The following is a 21,036-nucleotide window of genomic DNA, read 5'->3' as shown; positions in this document are numbered from 1 at the left end:
ATACTCTACGGAAAGAGCTTCTAGCGTCTCCAATGCTTTCTTAATTGCCAGTGTCATGAGCTGTTTTCATTCAACTTCTAAAACTTTTCTAAAGCTTAAAAAAAACAAAAACAAAAACCTTAAAAACATTATCACATGATCACCTCTGTAAAAACTCTCCACAATGGTGGAGATTTTCCTTTCCTCTTATCCAAACTTTGACACCATCCCAGGCTTTTTCTTTTCTATCTCAGGATTTATTTTTTAGGTCTGATATTAAATGTCTAATATTTGTTTATTTTACTCCTTTTGCAATCAAATTTTGTACATGCTTGTTTATATTTTTGTCAAAGAGTTTTCAATTTATCTGTATTCATTTTTCTCTATACTCTAATTTATATTTTTCTTGTTATTTCCTTTGTGTTCCCAAAGGTCGAATGCTTGGTTCATTCCTTCATTCATCCAGTCATTCACTCATTCATTCCCTCTCTTTCCCAATAAAAGCATTTAAAGCTATACATTTGCCTCTGATTATAGCAGTAGCATCAAAGTTTTTCCTGCACATTTTCTAAATAGTCCATTGGCTCAGTTGTTATTTAGGTACATTTTAAAATTTCAGATGGTTGGGTTTGTTTGTGTTTATAAACACCCACGTTGTTTTATTGAATAAAAATAGAAATATCACAAGAGTGGAAGTGAGGGGCATGTTCTAATTTTTCAAAAGGATTGTAGAAACCACCAACTGGAAAACAGACTGGCTTATTCAAAATTTTTTACTAATTACTTGGAAATGGTTATAGTTTATTACAAGTAGCCGTATGGTTCACTAAAAACAAGTCATACTAAGGCAACTTTATTTCTTATCTGAAGTGTTAAAGTCTGTTCGATTTATCAAGGTATGTCAGTGCCAGTAGGATATAATGGAGGATAAAAACGTGCTCAGTTATACTCAGAGAGCTGTACTTCCGGCTTACGGCTGAATGTTCTAGCACCCACCAAGGACTTCTGGTGATGACGTTTGTCTCACACTTGGTTCACAGACCTGCTCTGCTCACCAGTCCTTTTTTTAAGGTCATAATCTTCCTTCCATCAGCAAGCTGCACAGCTGGGGAGAGTTGTGTAGTCGCTCTCTGGACGGAAGTTTCTTTATCTTTAAACAAAGGGGCCGAATTATATGATATTTTAGGTCCCTTTTATTTATTTTTATTTTATTTTTTTTTAGAATTTTTTTTTTTTTTAGATTTTTTATTTTTTATTAAAGAGAGAGAGCACAAGCAGGGGGAGCGGCAGGTAGAGGGAGAGGGAGAAGCAGGCTCCCCACTCAGCAGGGAGCCTGATGTGGGACTCGATCCCAGGACCCCGGAATCACGACCTGGGCCAAAGGCAGCTGCTTAACCGACTGAGCCACCCAGGTGCCCCTTGGGTCCCTTTCAGATAGAAAATTCTGTTATTTTGTGACTTTAGGAAAGAGAACATTTGCTTATTGAATTTAAGACACCTAATCTATCAGATAAAAGAATCAAAATCTAAAATACTCTAACAGGCTAGCATGAGAAATGAATTAAACAGAAAAAATTTAACAAAGAGAAATAAAATCTTAAGCACTTAGGTTAAACCTTTTTACAACTGTGCATTACACACAGAATAGAGAGGCATGGATGAACATGAGTTCATATTAAAAAACAAACAGATTCCCAAACATTAGTGTCTTAGTTTGGCCTATAAGGCTAATACGAACCCGCAAGAACACTGCTGGAGAAAAGTAAGATTCTTAGCCTGCACTAACACTAAATGGGTGAACTTCTAGTTTCCAGTCTGGGATGTAAGAAGCTTGGAAGTTTCTGCTCTGTCCTAACAACCAGAAAAGAGTTGAACATATTGAAAAAAAAAATCAACAAATTTTTCTTAGATCCATAAGAGAAGTGAGGTCACAGGGCAAACTGCTGTCCCAAAATTAGATAGGCTGACAGGTGACAACAGAGAATCAGGATTTACTAGAGCAGAAACCCACAGGAAGCAGAGCTGGAGTTGGGAAATCTGAAGTGCAACTGACAAATTACTAGAGGGCTCAGTGTGAACAAATTGGATAGATTAAAAAGTCCAAGAGGACCCAGTCATGCAGGGGGCAGCCCATACTTCTGAGTTTTACCTCTTGGAGCTCTACCAGACTTTCATGGTGAATATGAGAGAAAAATTGTGCATACAACAGGTGGAAAGGAAAGGAACTTTTTTTTTTTTTTTAAGATTTTTTATTTATTTGACAGAGAGACCCAGCGAGAGAGGGAACACAAGCGGGGGGCGGGGGGAGTGGGAGAGGGAGAAGCAGGCTTCCCGAAGCAGGGCTCGATCCCAGGACCCTGGGATCATGACCTGAGCTGAAGGCAGACGCTTAACAACTGAGCCACCCAGGCGCCCCTGGAAAGGAACTGTTTTGAATACACCTGAGCATTCTGTTTTTCACAACAGAGTCTGCCCTCAGGAGAAACTACTTAACCAAAGTCTAAGCTGCTAAGGTTTTATCAGAGCCTAACTGACCTGGGGGAAGGGAAACATCCAACCCCAAGCCCCTCTAGCCACCCTGTCCCACCTCAGTTGAGGAGCAGGGATAAGAGGCAAGTGTAAAGTTCACAGTCTGAAGGCACGGGCTCATGAAAAGCCGAGACCTATTCAAAGGACTACAGAATGCTTCCTCTCCTCCCACACCTTATCACCATATCACTATTAAGTCTACTTATAGCAGTTCCTTTTACCCACTACATCATATCCAACTATCAAAAAAAAAAAAAAAAATCACAAGACTTACTAAAAAAATAAAAAGACACAGTTTGAAGAGACAGAGCAAGCATCAGAACCAGACTCAGATGTAGCAGGGATGTTGGAATTATCAGACTGGGAATTTAAAACAACTATGATTAAAATGCTAAGGGCTCTAATAGATAAAGTAGACAGCATGCACGAACAGATGGGAAATGTAAGCAGAGAAAAGAAAGTTCTAAGGAAGAAAAAGAAAAGAAATCATGGAGATAAAAAGTACTATACAACAGAAATGAAGAATGTTTTTGATAGATTTATTAGCAGACAATCTACAGCTGAGGGAAGAGACTATACACACTTCTGAGGCTGAGGATGTTTTAACAGAAATTCCCCAAATTGGAAAGCAAACACAAAAATGACAGGAAAAATACCAGAACAGAATATCCAAGAACTGTGGGACAATTATAAAAGGTGTAATGTATGCATAATGGGAATACCAGAGGAGAAGAGGGAGAGAAAGAAATATTTGAAACAATAACACCTAAGAATCTCCCCAAATTAGTGTCAGACACCAAACCACAAACCCAGAAAGCTCAGAGAACACCATGCAGGGTAAGTGCCAAAGAAGTATACTTCATCATTTCATTTTTAAACTACAGAAAATCACAGATAAAGACATAAATCCTGAAAGAAACTGGAAGAAAAAAAATCTTACCTATGCAAGGGCAAAGATAACTAACTTCTTAGAAACCATGCATGCAAGAAGGGAGTGAATATTTAAAATATTGAGAGAAAAAAACCACCAACCTAGAATTCTGTACCCTGTGAAATCATCCTTCAAAAGTAAATATGGTAGTCAAAGGGCATCTGTGATAAAGTTACTAGAAAAAAATAATTTTATACAATTAAAGAATTTAAGATAAAAAAAGTAAATATGGTATCTCTATATGGTAAATACATATTACCCTTAATAGTAAATATAAACACATGACTAGAAATACTAGGTGAGTGCCTACACTGCAGAAGCTAACTGTACAGCGATGGCAGACAGCTTTTGGTGAGGCATTAATTTCTGGCAGAACTGAGATGTATGTTTATAAAATGGAGTGGAATGGTGGGGAGGTATGAAAACTATGCTGGAAGAGGAATGGCTTAAAAAGCTGCGGAGCAAGCCTTACATATCACGAGGGCTGCCGTGGGGGAAAGCAGTACTTTATGGCGTGGCTTTAAAAACTGACATGAGTTACAAAAGTTACAGAAAACAGTTCAAAGAGAAATCCGTTCTAATGATTTAACAGGCTCTATTTGTTTAAAAATGAATAATCTGGCAACATTATGTAAAATATATCACAACTGAAGGAGAAGGATTACAAGAATAAAGACTGTGAAAGAGAAAAAAACAAACAAACAAAAAAACAGTAAGTGTTCCAATTCCGGAACTGTATAAAACCTTCAGACACGTAGGCTTCCTTGTCCTGGCCTGGGGGAGAGACAAGCTTAGATGAAAGGCCGCTTCCAGCTCTAAGAATTTACAACCTGCCATGCAAAATGGCTTCTGCCATCACAATTCATTATACTGTTGAAATGACAGGATAAAATGAGAGGCCTGTGCGCTAGTCTAGGCCCTTAAGGAACGTTACCAAACCCCATCTCTAAACTTAGGGGCCCATCTGTTTACCCTGCCTCCCTATCTCCACCTTTCCTTTCTACTTTGTTCTCTTTGCCGCTCCTTCCTCCTCCCTGTTTATCATCCTTCTATTTTTCTCTTCTTCCTCCCACTCCCTTTTTTTTTGTATCCTAGTCTCCTTTTCTATCATTTTCTCACCTCACTCTAGCTATATATTTTTCCCCCACCATAACACCATAGAACTTATTTTAAAGTTATTAAGTGCAAAGAGTAGTTGGAAAAAGTAAATATAAATACATGACTTTGGGTTTTGGCTAGAAACAATATTCCCTTTGCATCTCTGTTATTTTTCTAGAAATCTACATTATTGATCTACCCTTAATGGATTATCATTCATATTTATTTCGTGTTTCTAGACATCGATATTTTCTTTGGAAATCCAAAACAGCTGTCAGGATTGCAACATGGTACTTTGCAAGATGATTCTAACACCTGAGCTAACATTTATGATGTACTTCTGCTTACAAATTCTGTGAGCTGAAGGCTTCGAATTCTATAAAATGAATTGGTTTTGGCCTTTCTTAATTCTTTATCTTTAAGGTTGAGAATAGCAAATTTGCTTCAATGAAAGACATCTATATGTAATTCTAAATGTGTTTGCCATATTGTGAGGTTTCTATTACCTTAGGAAACAAACTATCTCCACATCTCAAGGAACTCTAAATTTAATAGATCTTTATTAAAACAAAGTGATAAAAGTTCATTTGCTATTACTTATTCCTTAGGAATCGGACTTTCAGGTAAAACATTTGTTCCTTTCAGCTATAAAGGCTATGATTATTTTGTATGTGGCAGATAAATTTTTGTTAATGTGATATGAGGCAAAAGGAGTAGTGCTTACTAGGGATAGAAAGGCTGGCCTAACATGTGTTTGGATATAAGCTAGACTGTGGGGCCTACCTAACTGGGTCTGAACACAATTCATAATATTTGTTAAACTAATATAAAAAGTAATAAGCAATTATGTATTAACCGCAGTATATAAAAATCATTAAACTCCCCAAGATTTATCTATAGAAATATTGAGGTTTCTGTTTCTACAGTTTTCAACTAATTTATTTCCTGACCCAGTGTATCTGAAGGATATAACTTTCTCCCATCAGTAACCATGGTTCACGAGACCGAAGTCTTTAGAGGGTCAGGGATTCTCTGGCCTAGGGAACTGCACCAGAATGGAAGAGTATTTAATTCTGAGATGCCCTCATGTTGGGGAGTTCTGCCCTCTTAACTTCTCTTCCCTCATTTTGAGAATCACTATATATCTTCATAATTAAAATAAAATCACAAGCAGCTACAATTAAACATATATCAAGAATCACCTAGTAGAGTTTTGAAGCAGGATGTATGGGAGTCAATAAATATAAAGAAATGTGTGAGTCCATGGAAGAGTCCAAGGAAACAGTTACATTAAAAAAATACAGGCATAGGAGGGAATAGGACAGATGCAGAAAAAAAAAATTTTCTCCTAATTAAAAAAAAATATGTCAGACCTATATACTAAAAGCTATGAAACACTGAGAGATTAGAAAGACCTAACTAAATGAGATGATCCATGTTCATGGTGCAGAAAGTTCAATAATATTAAGGTATTGGTTCTTTCCAAACTGATCTATAGATTCAATGTAATCCCAGTCAAAATCCCAATAATTTTTATAGAAATTGACAAGTTTATTCTAAAATTTATATGGAAATGCAAAGGACTTAGAGTAGCCAAAATAATGAGAAAGAATAAAGCTGGAGGACTCAAAACTACTTAAAATTAAGACTTGCTATAAAAGTACATGAGTAAGTGACGATGGTATTAGGGAAAGAACAGAACATCCAGAAATAGACATACATATATGTGGTCAATTGATTTTCAACCAAGAATCCAGTTTAAATTAACGGGGACAGGAAAGACTAAATAAATGGTACTAAACAGCTGGATATCTACAAGGAAAAAGATGGACCTTAATCTCTACCTCACTCCACACACAAAAATTAATTTGAGGTGGATCACAGATTTAATACAAATGCTAGAACCACACAGCTTTTAGAAGAATACAGAGTATCTTTGAGACTATACCATAAAGGGTTAACTCAGCAGGCCTGGGCCACCCAAATCCTGCTCTTTCCAACTGGGAGATAACCTCCAGCCCTTGAAAAGTCCTGCCTGGTAGGATTGTCTTCATATACCTGGGGGCTTGGGCCACACCAAATAGGTTATGATTACAATGGGATTTCTGGTTAAAGTCTGTTTTTATTCAACCTGGGTCTTGTGCCACTCTGGATCAGTTTGACCTCTGAGGGGACCGGAGACTGAGTAGCTAATGTTCGTCATACTGTTGCTTCATGCCTACATGACTGACCCCTAATAAAACCCTCGGGGGACACCAAAGCTTGGGTGAGCTTCCCTAGTTGGCACTTAAGCTGTCAGATGTTGTTCTTGGGAGATTTAAGCACTGCACTGGGACAAGACAATTGGAAACGTGTACCTAGTTTTTCCTAGACTCCAACCCTTTTCCTTTCCTGATTTTAAGCTGTATCCTTGGGCAATAATACACTGTACCCATGAGTATAACAGCTTTCTGGAGTGCTGCAAGTCCTTCTAGGGAGTCACTGAAACTCAGGGTGATCTTCGGGACCATCAAAAATGGAGACTAAAGGGAGGCAAAGGTTTCTTAGATAGAAAACAGAATGTACTAGCCATAAAAGAAAAAGACTGATCCATAAACTTGACTGAAATAAAACTTTTCTGATCATCAAAAGACATCATTAAGAAAATGAATAGACAGGCCACACACTGGGGAATAATATTTGCAGCGCATATATCTGACAAAGACTCCTGTCCAGAATATATAAAGAATTCCTAAAATTAAAAAAAATCCACAAATAACCCATTAAAAATAGGTAAAAACTTGAAACAACACTTGATAAAAGAAAATATACAAATCATTGATAAGTTATGAAAAGATGCTCCACATCATTCGTCATCAGAAAAATGCAAATTAAACCACAATGAGATACCATTTCCTTACCAACTGGGAATGAATAAAACAAAAAAGACTGATGATAGCAAATGTTGGCAAGGATGCACAATTACAGATGTTATATAAGGATGTACAAGTATGCAAGCAATTGGAACCCCCATGTATTTCTGATGGGAGTAGTAAAAGGTATAGTTACTTTTTAAAGGTTTGGTAGTTTCTTATAAAGTTAAACATCTAGGCTATAGAGCAACCGAATTTCTAAGTGTTTACCTAAGAGAAAGAAAACCATATATCCATGAACAACAATAGCAACAATAAACAAAAACATCAGAACACCTGTACAAGAATGCCCATAGCAGCCTTATTCATATTACTCCAAGTCTGGAGCTAACCCGGTATCTATCAACAAGAGAATAAACAACTTGTGGTATGTTCATATAATGGAATACAACTCAACAATCCAAAGGAAGGAACTATTGCTACAGGCAATATGGATGAACTGCAAAGACATCATGCTGAGCGAAAAAAGCTAGACACAAAAAAGCACACATGTGAAGCTCATGAAAAGGCAAAACCAGTAGATGGTAAGAGAAATCAGAAAGTGGTTGCCTTGGGATGAGAGGGTGCAAGTGACTGTGAAGAGACCCCAGGGAACTCTCAGGTGAAAGAAATGTTCACACCAGGGATACTGTTTCAAATGGTGGTCACATGGGTATGCGCAACTGTCAAATCTCATCAGACTGAACACTTCTGATTTGTGTATTGGTGAACATGATGCATAAATTTAAAAAGAAAAGGAGAAAGATCTATTTACTCTGGACTAGATAGGAGACAGTATTACCAGTTTACCTAAATTGGTTAGGAATTAACAACTTTCTTTGCTACAACAGACAGAGCACTTCAGACATGGATGTATTCATTGCACAAGTTATTTGAGCACACAGATATCACAAAGTTACATTTATATAGAAATCAAGGTCCTCTGAAATTCTCATTAGCCAATTAACTACTAATATTGATAACCATGGACTTCTTGGCTTCGCGGCTTAGGGAATATTATTAGCAATTATTTCTTTACCATATTTTAGCAAGAAAATACTTCTGAACAATTGCAGTCATTATGTAAGTAAATATAATAAAGCCTAATTTAAAAAAATCTGTTGATCATATAAAATGGAAATTGTCCTGGGGAGTTTTATAATGCCTTTTAGGTATTCAAAAAAGTATTTATTTACTCAGTTATAAAACTAAATATTTGTTAACCACTATGAACAGTGCCAGGTACTGTGCTAGGAATATGAAGTTTCTAAGATGCAGATTCTGACATCAATATGAGTTATTCTACAACTGAAGGTAAAAAGCACTTATTCATTTCACTAATATTTGAATTTGTTCTCTGTGCCAGGTACTGAAGAAACAGTAGTGAATGATGTAGATATGGTGGTCACTATTCTCACGAAGCTCATCATATTCTGACAAGATTGCTGGAAGGATCCTTGGGCTTCCTGGAACCCTGCACTTTCTCAGGACATTCTAGTTAGGCCAGAAGGGCTGAGATACTGAACCCAAGGAGAGATGCAGAATTATTAGCCACCAGGCATTCTGGGGTAAGAATGGACTGGGTGCCATCACTCTTCAGTCTTATGGAGCCCAGCTGAGGATTGTGGGATGTATCTTAAGAGCTCAGGGTACCCTCCTTATAAGAGTCTTCCTACCCTGGAGCCTGGCTTCCTCTTAGATCTCAACCAGGATTCCTGACAAAGAGCCTTTTGCAGAGGGCCTACCTACCAGAATTATAATTCTGGAATCTCTCATCATTGACATGAATTGTTTAAAATAAGCTCTGACAGGGGGGCAAGGGAGAGCTGGGGTAGTTAGCACAGAGAATGTTACTGCTGATCGGGTGAGTTGAGAGATCAGGAACTAAGCCTGGTATCCTCTATCTTTAAAATGTTGGTGGCATGAAACTGCTTCAGCAAGTTAAGAAAGCGGCAGTGTGGAGCCTGCAAAAAGGCACCGCTAGATAGAGGGACACGTGCTCTTGAGACACCACTGATGGCTCGGCGGCCGCTATTTCACCCACTCTGCCGAGCAGAGAGAATTACACATTCTGAGCAATTATGTCGTGTCATTTTCAAAGGAGAAAATCCATGAACATTCTGGAATAAAGAAGGTATGTGATTCTACTCTTAATATAAGCAACTGCAGTATTTAAAAACTATGACATTCTGTTCCATGCCTACTCAGTTGGGCATTTTAGTAGTTACAGATTCCTAAATAAATTGAGAGGTCCTTCTGAAGACTGGTCACAAATTAGATGTACTTATTTTTTTTTTATAGCAGCAATTTCTGGTTATTTAAGGACAAAATTGGAATGAGAGTTGAGTGTTAAATTGTTGTTCCGAGCTTAAAAGTTGAATGAATAAGAAAATGTCAATTCCCATTTTTAAAAAGAAATTTGCAAGTAAGTAAAATCAGAGCACAGTGAATATTATCCACACACGTAATGGAAAATCTACCACTAAAATACCTAGGCACTTGCTTTTAAAGACTTAATTATAGCAATCCATGGTAAAGCAGAGACGAGAAATCAGGCTTCTTGATTTCTAGAGATATTCTTATCCATGAAATCACATGTCATCTTTGCATCCTCGTCCCTTATTTGGATAAGCAACACAAATAGAAGTCCATTGCCATAGATATAGCAGGTATAAGTTCCCCGCTTTTCAGGTGTCTGCCTGTCTCCTGTCTATGTTCTACTTATTGATCACTACTGGGGGTTCCCGCATGAGTCTGTCCCCTTCTGGATCATTCCCACTCCCTCTCTTGCTGCTTAACGACAGCCCCAATGCATTAACTCTTTAAGAGCCTCTAAACAGCTAAGAAAGTACTTGGAAGGCTAATTATGGCCGAAGGGGTCAGCCAGATAAAAGTATCTTCGGCCTTAAATAACGAAATGGGGACTTTACCAATGGTTTCACAGCTACAGTGGTTTTTGATCATGGATAAACAAACCTCCAGGGAATTACAATGTGGTGGTTAAAAAGAATTGGAAGAATCCTTTGGAAAGATTATTAAGTTTGGGGTGCCTGGGTGGCTCAGTCGGTTAAGCATCTGCCTCTGGCTCAGGTCATGATCCCAGGGTCCTGGGATGGAGCCCCGCATCGGGCTCCTTGCTCAACAGGGAGCCTGCTTCTCTCTCTACCATTCCCTCCTGCTCGTGATCTCTCTCTCTCAAATAAATAAACAAAATCTTAAAAAAAAAAAAGATCGGGCGCCTGGGTGGCTCAGTTGGTTAAGCAACTGCCTTCGGCTCAGGTCATGATCCTGGAGTCCCCGGATCGGGTCCCGCATCGGGCTCCCTGCTCGGCGGGGAGTCTGCTTCTCTCTCTGACCCTCTCCCCTCTCATGCTCTCTCTCTCTCACTCTCTCAAATAAATAAATAAAATCTTTAAAAAAAAAAAAAGATCAAGTCTGTCTTAATTTATACTTCAATTGGCGACTAAGGGTATTCATGCACCTTCACCAGTGCTAGCTTACGCATTCATTCATTCATTCATTCTAAACCACTTTATTGAGGTATAACCGACATAAAAGCAGCTGTGCATATTTAATGTATACAACTTGATGAGTATGGAGATAAGTAAACATACGTGAAACCATCACCACAATCCATGCCATAAACATATCCATCACCTCCAAAAGTTTTCTCTCTCCCTCTTTATTATTATTGCTCATTGTTTTACTTTTTGTGATAAAAACACTTAAAATAAGATCTACCCTCTTAGCAAATTTTTAATATATATTACTATAGTATTATTACCTATGGGCACTATACAGTAGATCTCTGGGACTTACTCATCTCTGGCTCATTTATTTTTAATTTTCTAATATGAAAGGTGAAAATGATACTTCATTGGTATTTTAATTTGTATTTCTATGACTAATTATGAGTTTGAATAGCCTTTGAGATGTTTATTTGCTGTCTGAAATTCTTTCATTGAGTGCCTACTGTATTCCAGACACTATATTAGGGGCTGGGATATAACAGTTAACAAGACAAAATGTAGTTTACATTTCAGTGCAAGAAACAAACAATAAAAACAATAAAAAAGAAACCCAAATCATTTTTTAACCATTTCAGGTGGTAAGAATTGCTCTAAAACACAAAAACAAAAATAATAATAAAGTACAGAGACAGAGTAAAGGGGTCCATTATTTTAGATAGAGTAGTCAAAGAGAGGTTCTTTGAAGAGATGATATTTGAACACAGAGTGAATAGTAGTATGCCATGTGGATCCTTGAGGAAGAATCCAGGCATAGAGCAAAAAGGAAGTTCAAAGCTCCTGAAGTGCGAACATGTTTGTTTGCTTGAAGAATAGTAAGCAGGCCAATGTGGCCGGAGTCCAGTGAGAAACAGGAAGAATGGTGGTAGCAAATGGGGTTGGAGAGATCAGAGGCCAGATCATGCAGGGCTTACCCTGCAGGTCACTGAAAAGGCTTTGTATTTTATCCTATATATTTTGGGAAGTAATTGAATGGTTCTGGGTAGTAGAGTGATAGGATGTGACTTACATACATATGGCTGCTCTGTGGAAAAGGTCTATAAGGAAGTGAGAAAGTAAAAAGACTAGTTAGGAGACTAGTGGTGACTTGGTATTAGCAGTACAGAGGGAAAGGTGATTTCTTTCAGGATATATTTTGAAGAGGATTTGCTGATGGACTTGATGTGTGATGTAAGAGAAAAGAAGCCAAGGGCAATTCTAAGGTTTGATCAACTGGGTTAGCTATTTATTATAACAGAGAAACACAGGGGAACAACAGTTTGAGGAGGTAGAATCAAGAGTTTAGTTTGGAAAGTATTAAATTTGAAATACAAATGGGACGTCCCAGAGGAAATACCGAGTAAGCAGTAGGACATAAAAGTCTGGAGTTCAAAGGAAGAGGTCTTACTAAAGATATAAATTAAGGGCCCTTCAGTCACAAATGGTATTTAAAGCCATGAACCTGGACTGAGATCCTCTAGGGAATGATTGCAGTGAAGAAAGGAAGTCTGGAGGGTGTTCTAAAATTTGTAAGCAAGAAAGGGAGGATCCAACAGAGCATGGCATGAGATGGAATGGCTAATGAGGATTTCATGTTTCTTGAACTGCATAAGTTCTGTATACATTAATGATACTAGTTTGTCAGTTACTTACACTACAAATGTTTTTCCAATTTTCCATCTGCTTTTTGATTCAGTTTATTTTTGACATATCTACTTAAAAATAGTTGTGTAGTAAAATGTACTAGTCATTCCCTTTGTGATTTCTTCCATTATTTTTAAGGTTAAAAAGTGTTCTAATAACAAGAGATCAGATAGACACTTGCATTGTATTTCTATGTTCGCTTGAGTGTGCTTTTTGATTCAGTTGGGATTTGTTTTGGTATATGATAAGGTTGTAAGTTGATACATTTTCAAAAGATTTGTCGGGTTTCCCAACACCATTTATTAACTCTTCTCACTGGTCCATGATGTGTTCTTCATACACTATCTTTCATTTGGTTCAGCTTCAGTTTTAAGCTTTGAAATTGCAATAGAGCTGGTGAAAAACCTTCCTTCCAGTCATCACAATGATATTTTGTATAAGAATTTCAACATGCTTGCAAGTAACTGCTAAAACAGAACCAACATTTTGAGAAGAAAAATACAAGGATAGAAGGCTAAATAGAAGAAAGATAAAACATGAAGGGTAGAAAGGAAAGGGTATAGCACATTTTCTTTTTTGAAAAAAAAAAGCAGACATTGAAAAATGTAAAAAGATAACAGATGTATACACACAACACGTTTTTGTTGAGTAGCTTCCCCATGCCAGCCATTATCCTCAGTGCTCTCAAGTGTTAGTAAGACAATGTGCCTGCCTTCAGGGGTCTTAGATTTTAGTGGGGAAGTTGGGGAGTCAGATGACACATATAAATGAAGTCTATAACTTCAGTGAGTAATGAACACTATGAAAATAAGATTGGGCAATAAGGTAGAGAGTGAGTAGGAGAGAAAAAGACAAGACGGAGGTCCAAGGGGCCTCTCTGAGGTGACCTTCGGGCTGAGCTCTAAATCATGCAGGAGCAAGAAAAGAGGAAGGAAGGAAGGGTGCTCCAGGAAGGGGGAAGAACAAGTGCAAGAATGGGAATTAAGAGAAGGGGAGAGTGGAAGGAGTGAAGGTCACAGAGAGAAAATGGGCCCAGGAAGACCACTGGATTATCAACACTAACAGGCAGCCTTTGGAGGCATTTACATTGGGAGTAATCTGCTGTCAATTGAGAGTTATTCAGCTGTTATGTGAAAACTAATCTGGTGGTGGTGGGGTTGGGGAGAATAGGGGAGAGAAGAAGGGATTCTAGCTAGAAGGATCTCATATAAAGAAAGTACCTAAAATACCCTGTTCTTTTAAACATACCAAAACTAAATACTTGACACAATAGGGTAGAAATACAAGTGACTAGACTGTAAGATTCCTGGGGGCAGGAGTTTTACCCGGTTTGTTCACCAAGAAAGTCTGGCACACAATAAAAATTTGTTAAATTAAATGAACGAAGTGACTATGGAGAATAGCCTTTTATTAGTGAAACAAGAATCCGATGAAATGAACAAACAGAAAGAGCTTCAGAGAAGCCTCACTGGTTACAGAGCTGGTGTCACAATGACACAGCACATCAAAACAGTGAGACGGATTTCCATCAAGGATGGGTCATTTAAAAATAACATTACACTAAAACAGGGTTCAAGACACAAGTTTAAATTTAGCCGTTCTCTTGTAAACTTCTTCTCACCCCCTAGACTGTGAGTTTCTATGTGGCAGGAATTATGTCTTCTTTTTAACTCTCCAAGTAAGAGCAGAACACATCATGTGTGTGTACTCCATAAATTTATATTTAGGCTGCTGGAATCCTACTGAAGAAAAGCTAGCACATAGGCAAAACGCTGAAGGAAAAAAAATTCGGACAACTTGGCAGCATTTATCATTACCAACATTTTAGTCTTCCAGAGTAAACTTTGAAATTACATTCTAATTTGAGATGGTTCTGGTTTGACAAGTTAACTCTTGAGACATCTGAGTACAGTATTATGAAAGAACTAAACTGTTCATCAACCCTTTATGCCAATGTTAATTTCTTTTAAAAGTAGAATTTTAATGTTTTTTTATTCCTACAGTGACCCTTAAAATTTCTATGTATGTAATCACAAATGCACACACAAGATGCATTTATAAGCTTATTGTGTAGTGCTAAAGACAGTTGGGAAACCCAATTTTAATTTTGTTACTGAAATAATTTAAAAATATATTATAGAACTGCCTCTTTTCAATCAACAGCAAGGATCTAGAAAGAGATTATACAAGTAGGCGCAATTTATTCAGGTTTATTAGTGTTAGAAAAATGAAGTTGCCTAACTTCAAATTATAACAAATACACTTCTATTTTTCTTCTTACCATTGACATCAATGTATACATTTTCTCACGCCTTTAAAAAAACTCAGATATTTTATTTAGTAAAGATGTCAACGCATGCATTAACCACTGATATGCTAAAATCTGTAAATTTATTTTCAGCAAATGTGTGAAAATTCCTACCATCTCAGAGAACATTTTCGTGGCTCATAACTTTCATCAGAGAAAGAGGACTTACCGGCTTTTATTCATGAGGTCTGCTCCGCGTGCTTTGTAATAATCTAAATTTGGATGGAATTGGTAAGTCACTGGTCTTGGATTTCTCTATAGAAAAGAAAATTTTAAAATGTATAAAGCTATTTAAATTACACATTAACACATAACAAGGACAAAAACAATTGTTTTTATATTCTTTCAGGAAAAAATACATATAATAATGAAGTTCAATAATTAGTTCAAAAATACATATAATAATGAAGTTCAATAATTGGGTTTTGCTTTCATAGTTGAAGTTTTACCTTAAATGATCTTAGTCCTGATTAAACAATGGAATTATTTTATATATTTTACTTTTACCTGTTTCAAAGTTTACACAGATTTATTCCTGTCATTAGATTTTTTTCCCAAGTACACTTAATGCACAGTGTTGTATTAGTTTCAGGTGTACAATATAATGATTCAACAATTCTATACATTTCCCAGTGCTCATCAAGAGAGGTGTAGATTTATTTCTGATGATTTTGATTGCTTTTAATATGACTTTCCAAAATACAATGAGATAAAATTCTGACGAAACTGAAAAATTACATGAGATGTAACACAAGCACGATCTACATGTAAGGCCTGAGAGATAGGAAGTGTTAAGAAAGCTGCATTTTGGAGGGAGAGTAAAAATCTGTTAATTTTTGATAACCAGAATGCTAAATATGCCCACTAGATGGCACACCAAGTCTTTCTCCTCCAAAAATGAATGTGTTATTTTAGAATTCAGCAATTCTTTTAAAGTTAGAAATTTCTATGTCATCTATTCTTATATACGAGTTTAATCAGTACCCAGGTAATGAAAATATTAACAGGGTACCATCAAAATACAAAAGCAAACTGACCAATGCACATTTTCATAAAAACAGCAATATACTGGCCTTTCTGGCATTTGATATTTTTTCATAGACATTGCAGAAATGTCCTGAGATCATTAGGTCAGGGTTGTCTACCTAAATATGTTACTACCACTTAATGTGTCTATTATTTAAATGTGTCAGGCTCCTCATAGGCAAATAAAACTTAAACCAATTCTAGTTTATAAAAATGAAGTATGTTAATATCATAGCTTAAACGAATACAATCTCTAAAATGTTAAACTACATACATTTTTCATTAAAAAGTTTTACAAAACTTATAAATAAATGTGTTCCAGTGTTTACCTGAACTTATAATTCAGGTTAATAATTAGGACTTTGAACTAGAGCATGCCCTGTCCTTTGAGAGATCTATCTAGACATAGAAAGGCTTCATTTTATCTTAATAGAAAATTACCAATATGCTTTGATATCAATCCTTGAAGCCATAATCCCAAGGCACCTGATATACTTGTATGTATGTGGGGGTTATATAATTGCTAAGGTTAAACTGTTTGAAATTCATCAAGCTAACAAGCTGCATCTTAATGGCCATGATGGACCTTTTCTTTTTCTGCTGAAAAGAGAACATTTACACAGCTCAACCCTTTCATATCTCTTCCAAGTCAGCCTTAATCATCTGACAAAAATGACAATCCCTTGATTTAGCTCCAGCTACTACTCCTCTGGTTTGGTATTCAACACAGTTCTACAATAATCAAATCTGAATTGCCTTGATGAAGATAACCGATGCTTCCATGACTACCATACTATTAAGTCTAACAGTGCAACTTTTCTCTCTCTAGGAATTACATGGGTTTCCTCGTGGTAGCTGATGACAACCTGGACCCAAGTATAATGGGAAAATAAAATAGAGGTGAAAGCCACTGGCAGATTGCTAGCACATTCATGATTTATTTAAAAAATAAACTTTTGCAGGACTATCATTCATGACTACTTTTGCTCTTTATTCTCACTACCTGGAAATACATTTTGTTTTTGCTAATATTTAAAAGGCTTTTCTTCTCTGACTCCCAACAAACTAATAAAAGATTATGTTACTTTTTGCTAGAAAACAATGAAATAAGGGATTGCATGGAGCAATTTCTTGAAACATCTTTATAAAGAAATGACAAGCAATTCAAGACACGAAGTGCTGATCTATCTAAGCACTTAAAGCCATTATTAGGAATAATGATCTAACTTGAACATATGAATGAGGCTCAAGTATTGCTTTCACAGAGGCCTATTTAAATTCCTAGGAGACTTACTAGTATCAAAGGGAGAGGCAGTTTAAAGTATCGCTGTACCGGGATGAAAAAAAAAAAAAAGAATCAAAAGATGATGTTGAAAAACAGCATTTTAAATGTAAGAAAATAAAATCAGAGGTTATAGTTGAAAGTTATTCAATAGGATTTTCTGAGAAGATGATGCTATTACTAAAACATAACTCTATAGACAGAGACGGTCGAGACCAGCATTGTCCAACCGAAATACAATGTGGGTCACAAATGCAAGCTTCATAAGTAATTTAAAATCTTCTAGCAAGCACATTAAAAAAAAAAAAATAGAAAGAAACAAGTCGAATTAAATGTAATAATATTTTATTTGATTCAGTATATCTAAAATGTTGTCACTGTAACATGTAATCAATATAAGAATCCTTGAGATATTTTACATTCTTCCTTTTGTACAGTCTTTGAAATCCACTGTATATATTACACTTACACCACATCTCACTTTGGATCAGCCATACTTCAAGTGCTCAATAGCCACATGTGGCTTGTGGCTACTGTAATAGACAGCATAGAACCAAATGTCTGACATAAACATAAACCAGTGTGTGGCCGTAAAAATCAGTATGTATAGACAGGAACAATAAAAGGGCACAAATACTTTGATATAAGATTCAGTCCTGACAGCTCTTCAATTTGCCTATAATTCTTCTCTTTTAATTAAGTTAGTTTTCTGAATAAGGTTTTAAAAAGTCAAGAAATTTTAGAACAATATCCTTTCACACAGCTATGTACTAAAATGATAACAATGGTTTCCTTAGGGGCATGAGATTAAATGAGCGTAATTCTAACTTAACACAACTGAAATATTTTAAAAGTAAAGAGATACTTGCTTCTCTTATTTAAAGGGATTTTTATCCAAATAAAATTTTTATAGAAATGTAACAGTTCTGATTTTTAATTTTTAAAGATCAGGAATTTCCTTTAAAATATGAGCCAGTAGAATTCTACATATATAAAACTCTGTATGTAAGAGAGACCGGACTCCATGACAGTTGTAATTTTTCATCGTACAGGACACATGATATCAACAGTTTTCATAGTATGTCTTTGCATGGGCCAGAACAATTACTAATTATTTTAAATCAATTTTTGCAAGATAGGATTTTGACTATTATAAGTTTTTCCAAACCAATGTGCATTAAAAAAACAAAAACAAACAAACGAAAAACCAAAAAACCTCTTCCTTGGTGAATTTTTCTTTGTAAGAAAGACAACAAAATGGTGATCATAACTGACACTGGCCTGTATATGGAAGAATACCAATTATGTTCCATGACCTGGGATGTCTATATAATTATACACAAAGATGCAGAAATCACAGATTCAGTTCACCCTGAGTTTACCATGCCTTTCCGAGACCAACCCAGATGGATTCGAGATAAATCTTCTACAAGACTGCAGCCAGTTAACTTCCCAAGTACCAGTCACCAAATTCTTCTCTGTTAACGAGCCTTTGGAGCTCTTCTGAAACTCAACATTTTATTTTGTTTCAGTAGAAGAAGAATGCTGAAAATCCCACCCATGGCATAGCCAGGCTGGATTTTTGGGAGGCATCTTAAAGCCTCATGGACAAAATGACTTCCAGAAGCAGAAACAAGTGTCCTAGAAGGAAGTATATGGGAAAACCAAACCAAACCAAACCCATGCTGTATTTCTGAATTTCCAAAAATGCTTTTGTTAATTTGGCATGATGACAAAATCAATTTACAAATAGTACTTAAATGACAGCAATCAATGTAAGGGATAAAAGTGATTGAAACCTATTTAACCTCTCCATTGCAGTTAATGTTCTACACTTCCAAGGTCTATATTATATGCTAGAAAGCCGCTCCTTAATGTAATTTCAGGTAAAACACCCTTTCCCTTACCGAGTATGACTTCTGACGGTGGCCACCTCTCCTCTGCTCTCCTCTATAATGGAGGGAGGTCATAGATCAGCGTATCACCTCCCTCCTCCTGCAACCCTTATCCCCACGGTAATATTTCAGTATTTTTAAGTTCACGCTCACTTTGTGTGGTAGTATACAAATACTTAAAAATGCTAACCCACCCTAAGTACAACTAACTATAAGATGCTAGAGGAATAATTAACTACAAGACGGTACATGACAGTTTTCCTTGTTCTGAGCTTGGGGATATCAAACTCATCCAACAAAGGTCATTACAAATAGTACTTTCTAGATTGATCCCTCAACTAAACTTATCCTCGCTTGAAGATGACTATCTCCTTTTGAATTGTTATCTAGAGGCCACGGAAGGAAAAGAGTCTCTCAAGTATTCATCCTGCTTGGAACAACACAATGCCTTTCAAAGGGCTGGCTATTTACAAACACAATGTAGAACTAACTGACAGGAGCGAAAGAAAAGTAATTCCCTGTGATTCCAGTGATCCCTGTTCTAACTTATGAATATACCAATAGGAGTTAAAGTTATATGTTAAAAACAAAGGGACTAGGGGAAACATTACATCACTCATCTGCTTTAGAGGCCCGGGCTGCTGGCAGGGGAGGCAAGGGGTCAGGAGTCCGCGAGGCTCCTGCTTCGATCCTGGCTCCACCACCTAAGCTCCTGGGCCATGTGAGTTACACCCCTAGCCCTAGTTTCCTCGTTGAAAACCTGTGGTAATGAACATGAAGTGTGCAGTACAGGGCTGGGCACTTGATAAAAACTCAATGAAAAGGAAGCTATGATTATCTCCTGATAAGGCTGACAAACAGACATTTACTATGAGAGCAGATCTGATAGTCTGACAACTTAAAATCCATGATAAGCTATAGGTAGAGAAAAGTGATGCTTCTGAAGATCGTATATAAATTTAGGGTAGATATTTATCAACCATGACATTTTTAAAAGCAAAAACACATATTTAGGAAAATATTTCGTGTATATTGGATTTCCTTTGTGGGGAGAAAGGCTGTTTTGCTTCTCAGAATAAAAGTCCATGCATTTATAAATTTAAAAAAATTGTAAAGCCGTATTAATGCACATTTGCTTGCCAGCTTATGAGGTTGTAACAATTAAAGTGATTTCCTGCAATATATCCAAATTATTATCACTTTTATAGTTTATCGATCACAATTTTACCTTAAACTGATAAAGTTCCTGTAGCATGTTTAACAGAAAAGACTGTTTACAATATAATGCATGTTTGGTATGAAGAAAAGAAAATATTTGACAAATGAAGAATTACTTAGTTTTCATTTCCCTATTATCTTGCTACCAACTCTAAATTTTTAACATGCCAGATTAGAAAAGAGGAAAAAATAAGGCTCAGAAGGAGAAGCAGCACTGTAAAAATATGTCGAACATTTCTCTTTGATGAAAAATGAGACTCTTATTTTAGTGAATATGTTATTGCCTCAATGCTGGGGGAAAAGCAACCGTCATTAGAAAAACGAATTGCTCAGCTGTTTATAAGCAAAAAGCTCTGGGGGAATTTCTTAGGACCCCAAAGGCAAAGCTTTACAGGGTTATGCAAACATATGTTGCAGGTGTTTTAGGGGAGACAGGTGGGCAAACCTCCGCCATGGAAGAGGAGTTAGTTTAATACGCTGTAAGTGAAACGAGATAACCCAAATGCATCCAAGTGCGGGGATGCCACGGCGCCAGTGAACTAGGGCTGTAGAGCAAAAACTCGCCCTAAAATTATCTTGTTAGTGCCAAGCAAACAGAATTTTTCCCTTCTTGTAGTTTTATAGAAAACAAACACTGCCAATTACTTTTTTTTTTTAACTAAAGGTATTTTAAACCTGGAACAAAGAACAGCCTGAAATAGCAGTAATTATCCAAAAAAAAAGGATAAG

The 21,036-nt window shown here is 36.6% G+C and overlaps 1 protein-coding gene across 10 annotated transcripts in view; it reads right to left on the bottom strand.

Annotated features, from left to right (window-relative positions):
* TBC1D5 (TBC1 domain family member 5) overlaps positions 1-21,036 on the bottom strand; it is a 579,609-nt gene that overhangs the window by 74,882 nt on the left and 483,691 nt on the right. For all 10 annotated transcript variants that reach the window (XM_027583569.2, XM_027583568.2, XM_027583571.2 and 7 more), the window contains one exon: positions 15,056-15,141. In XM_027583569.2, the coding sequence (XP_027439370.1) occupies positions 15,056-15,141 (86 nt within the window). The remainder of the gene's footprint in view (positions 1-15,055; positions 15,142-21,036) is intronic.

The sequence above is a fragment of the Zalophus californianus genome, chromosome 1 (assembly GCF_009762305.2).
Source record: "Zalophus californianus isolate mZalCal1 chromosome 1, mZalCal1.pri.v2, whole genome shotgun sequence".
In the NCBI taxonomy this organism is placed as follows: Eukaryota; Metazoa; Chordata; class Mammalia; order Carnivora; family Otariidae; genus Zalophus; species Zalophus californianus.
The sequence above is the reverse complement of the archived record's forward strand: the minus strand, read 5'-3'. Positions and strand labels throughout refer to the sequence as shown.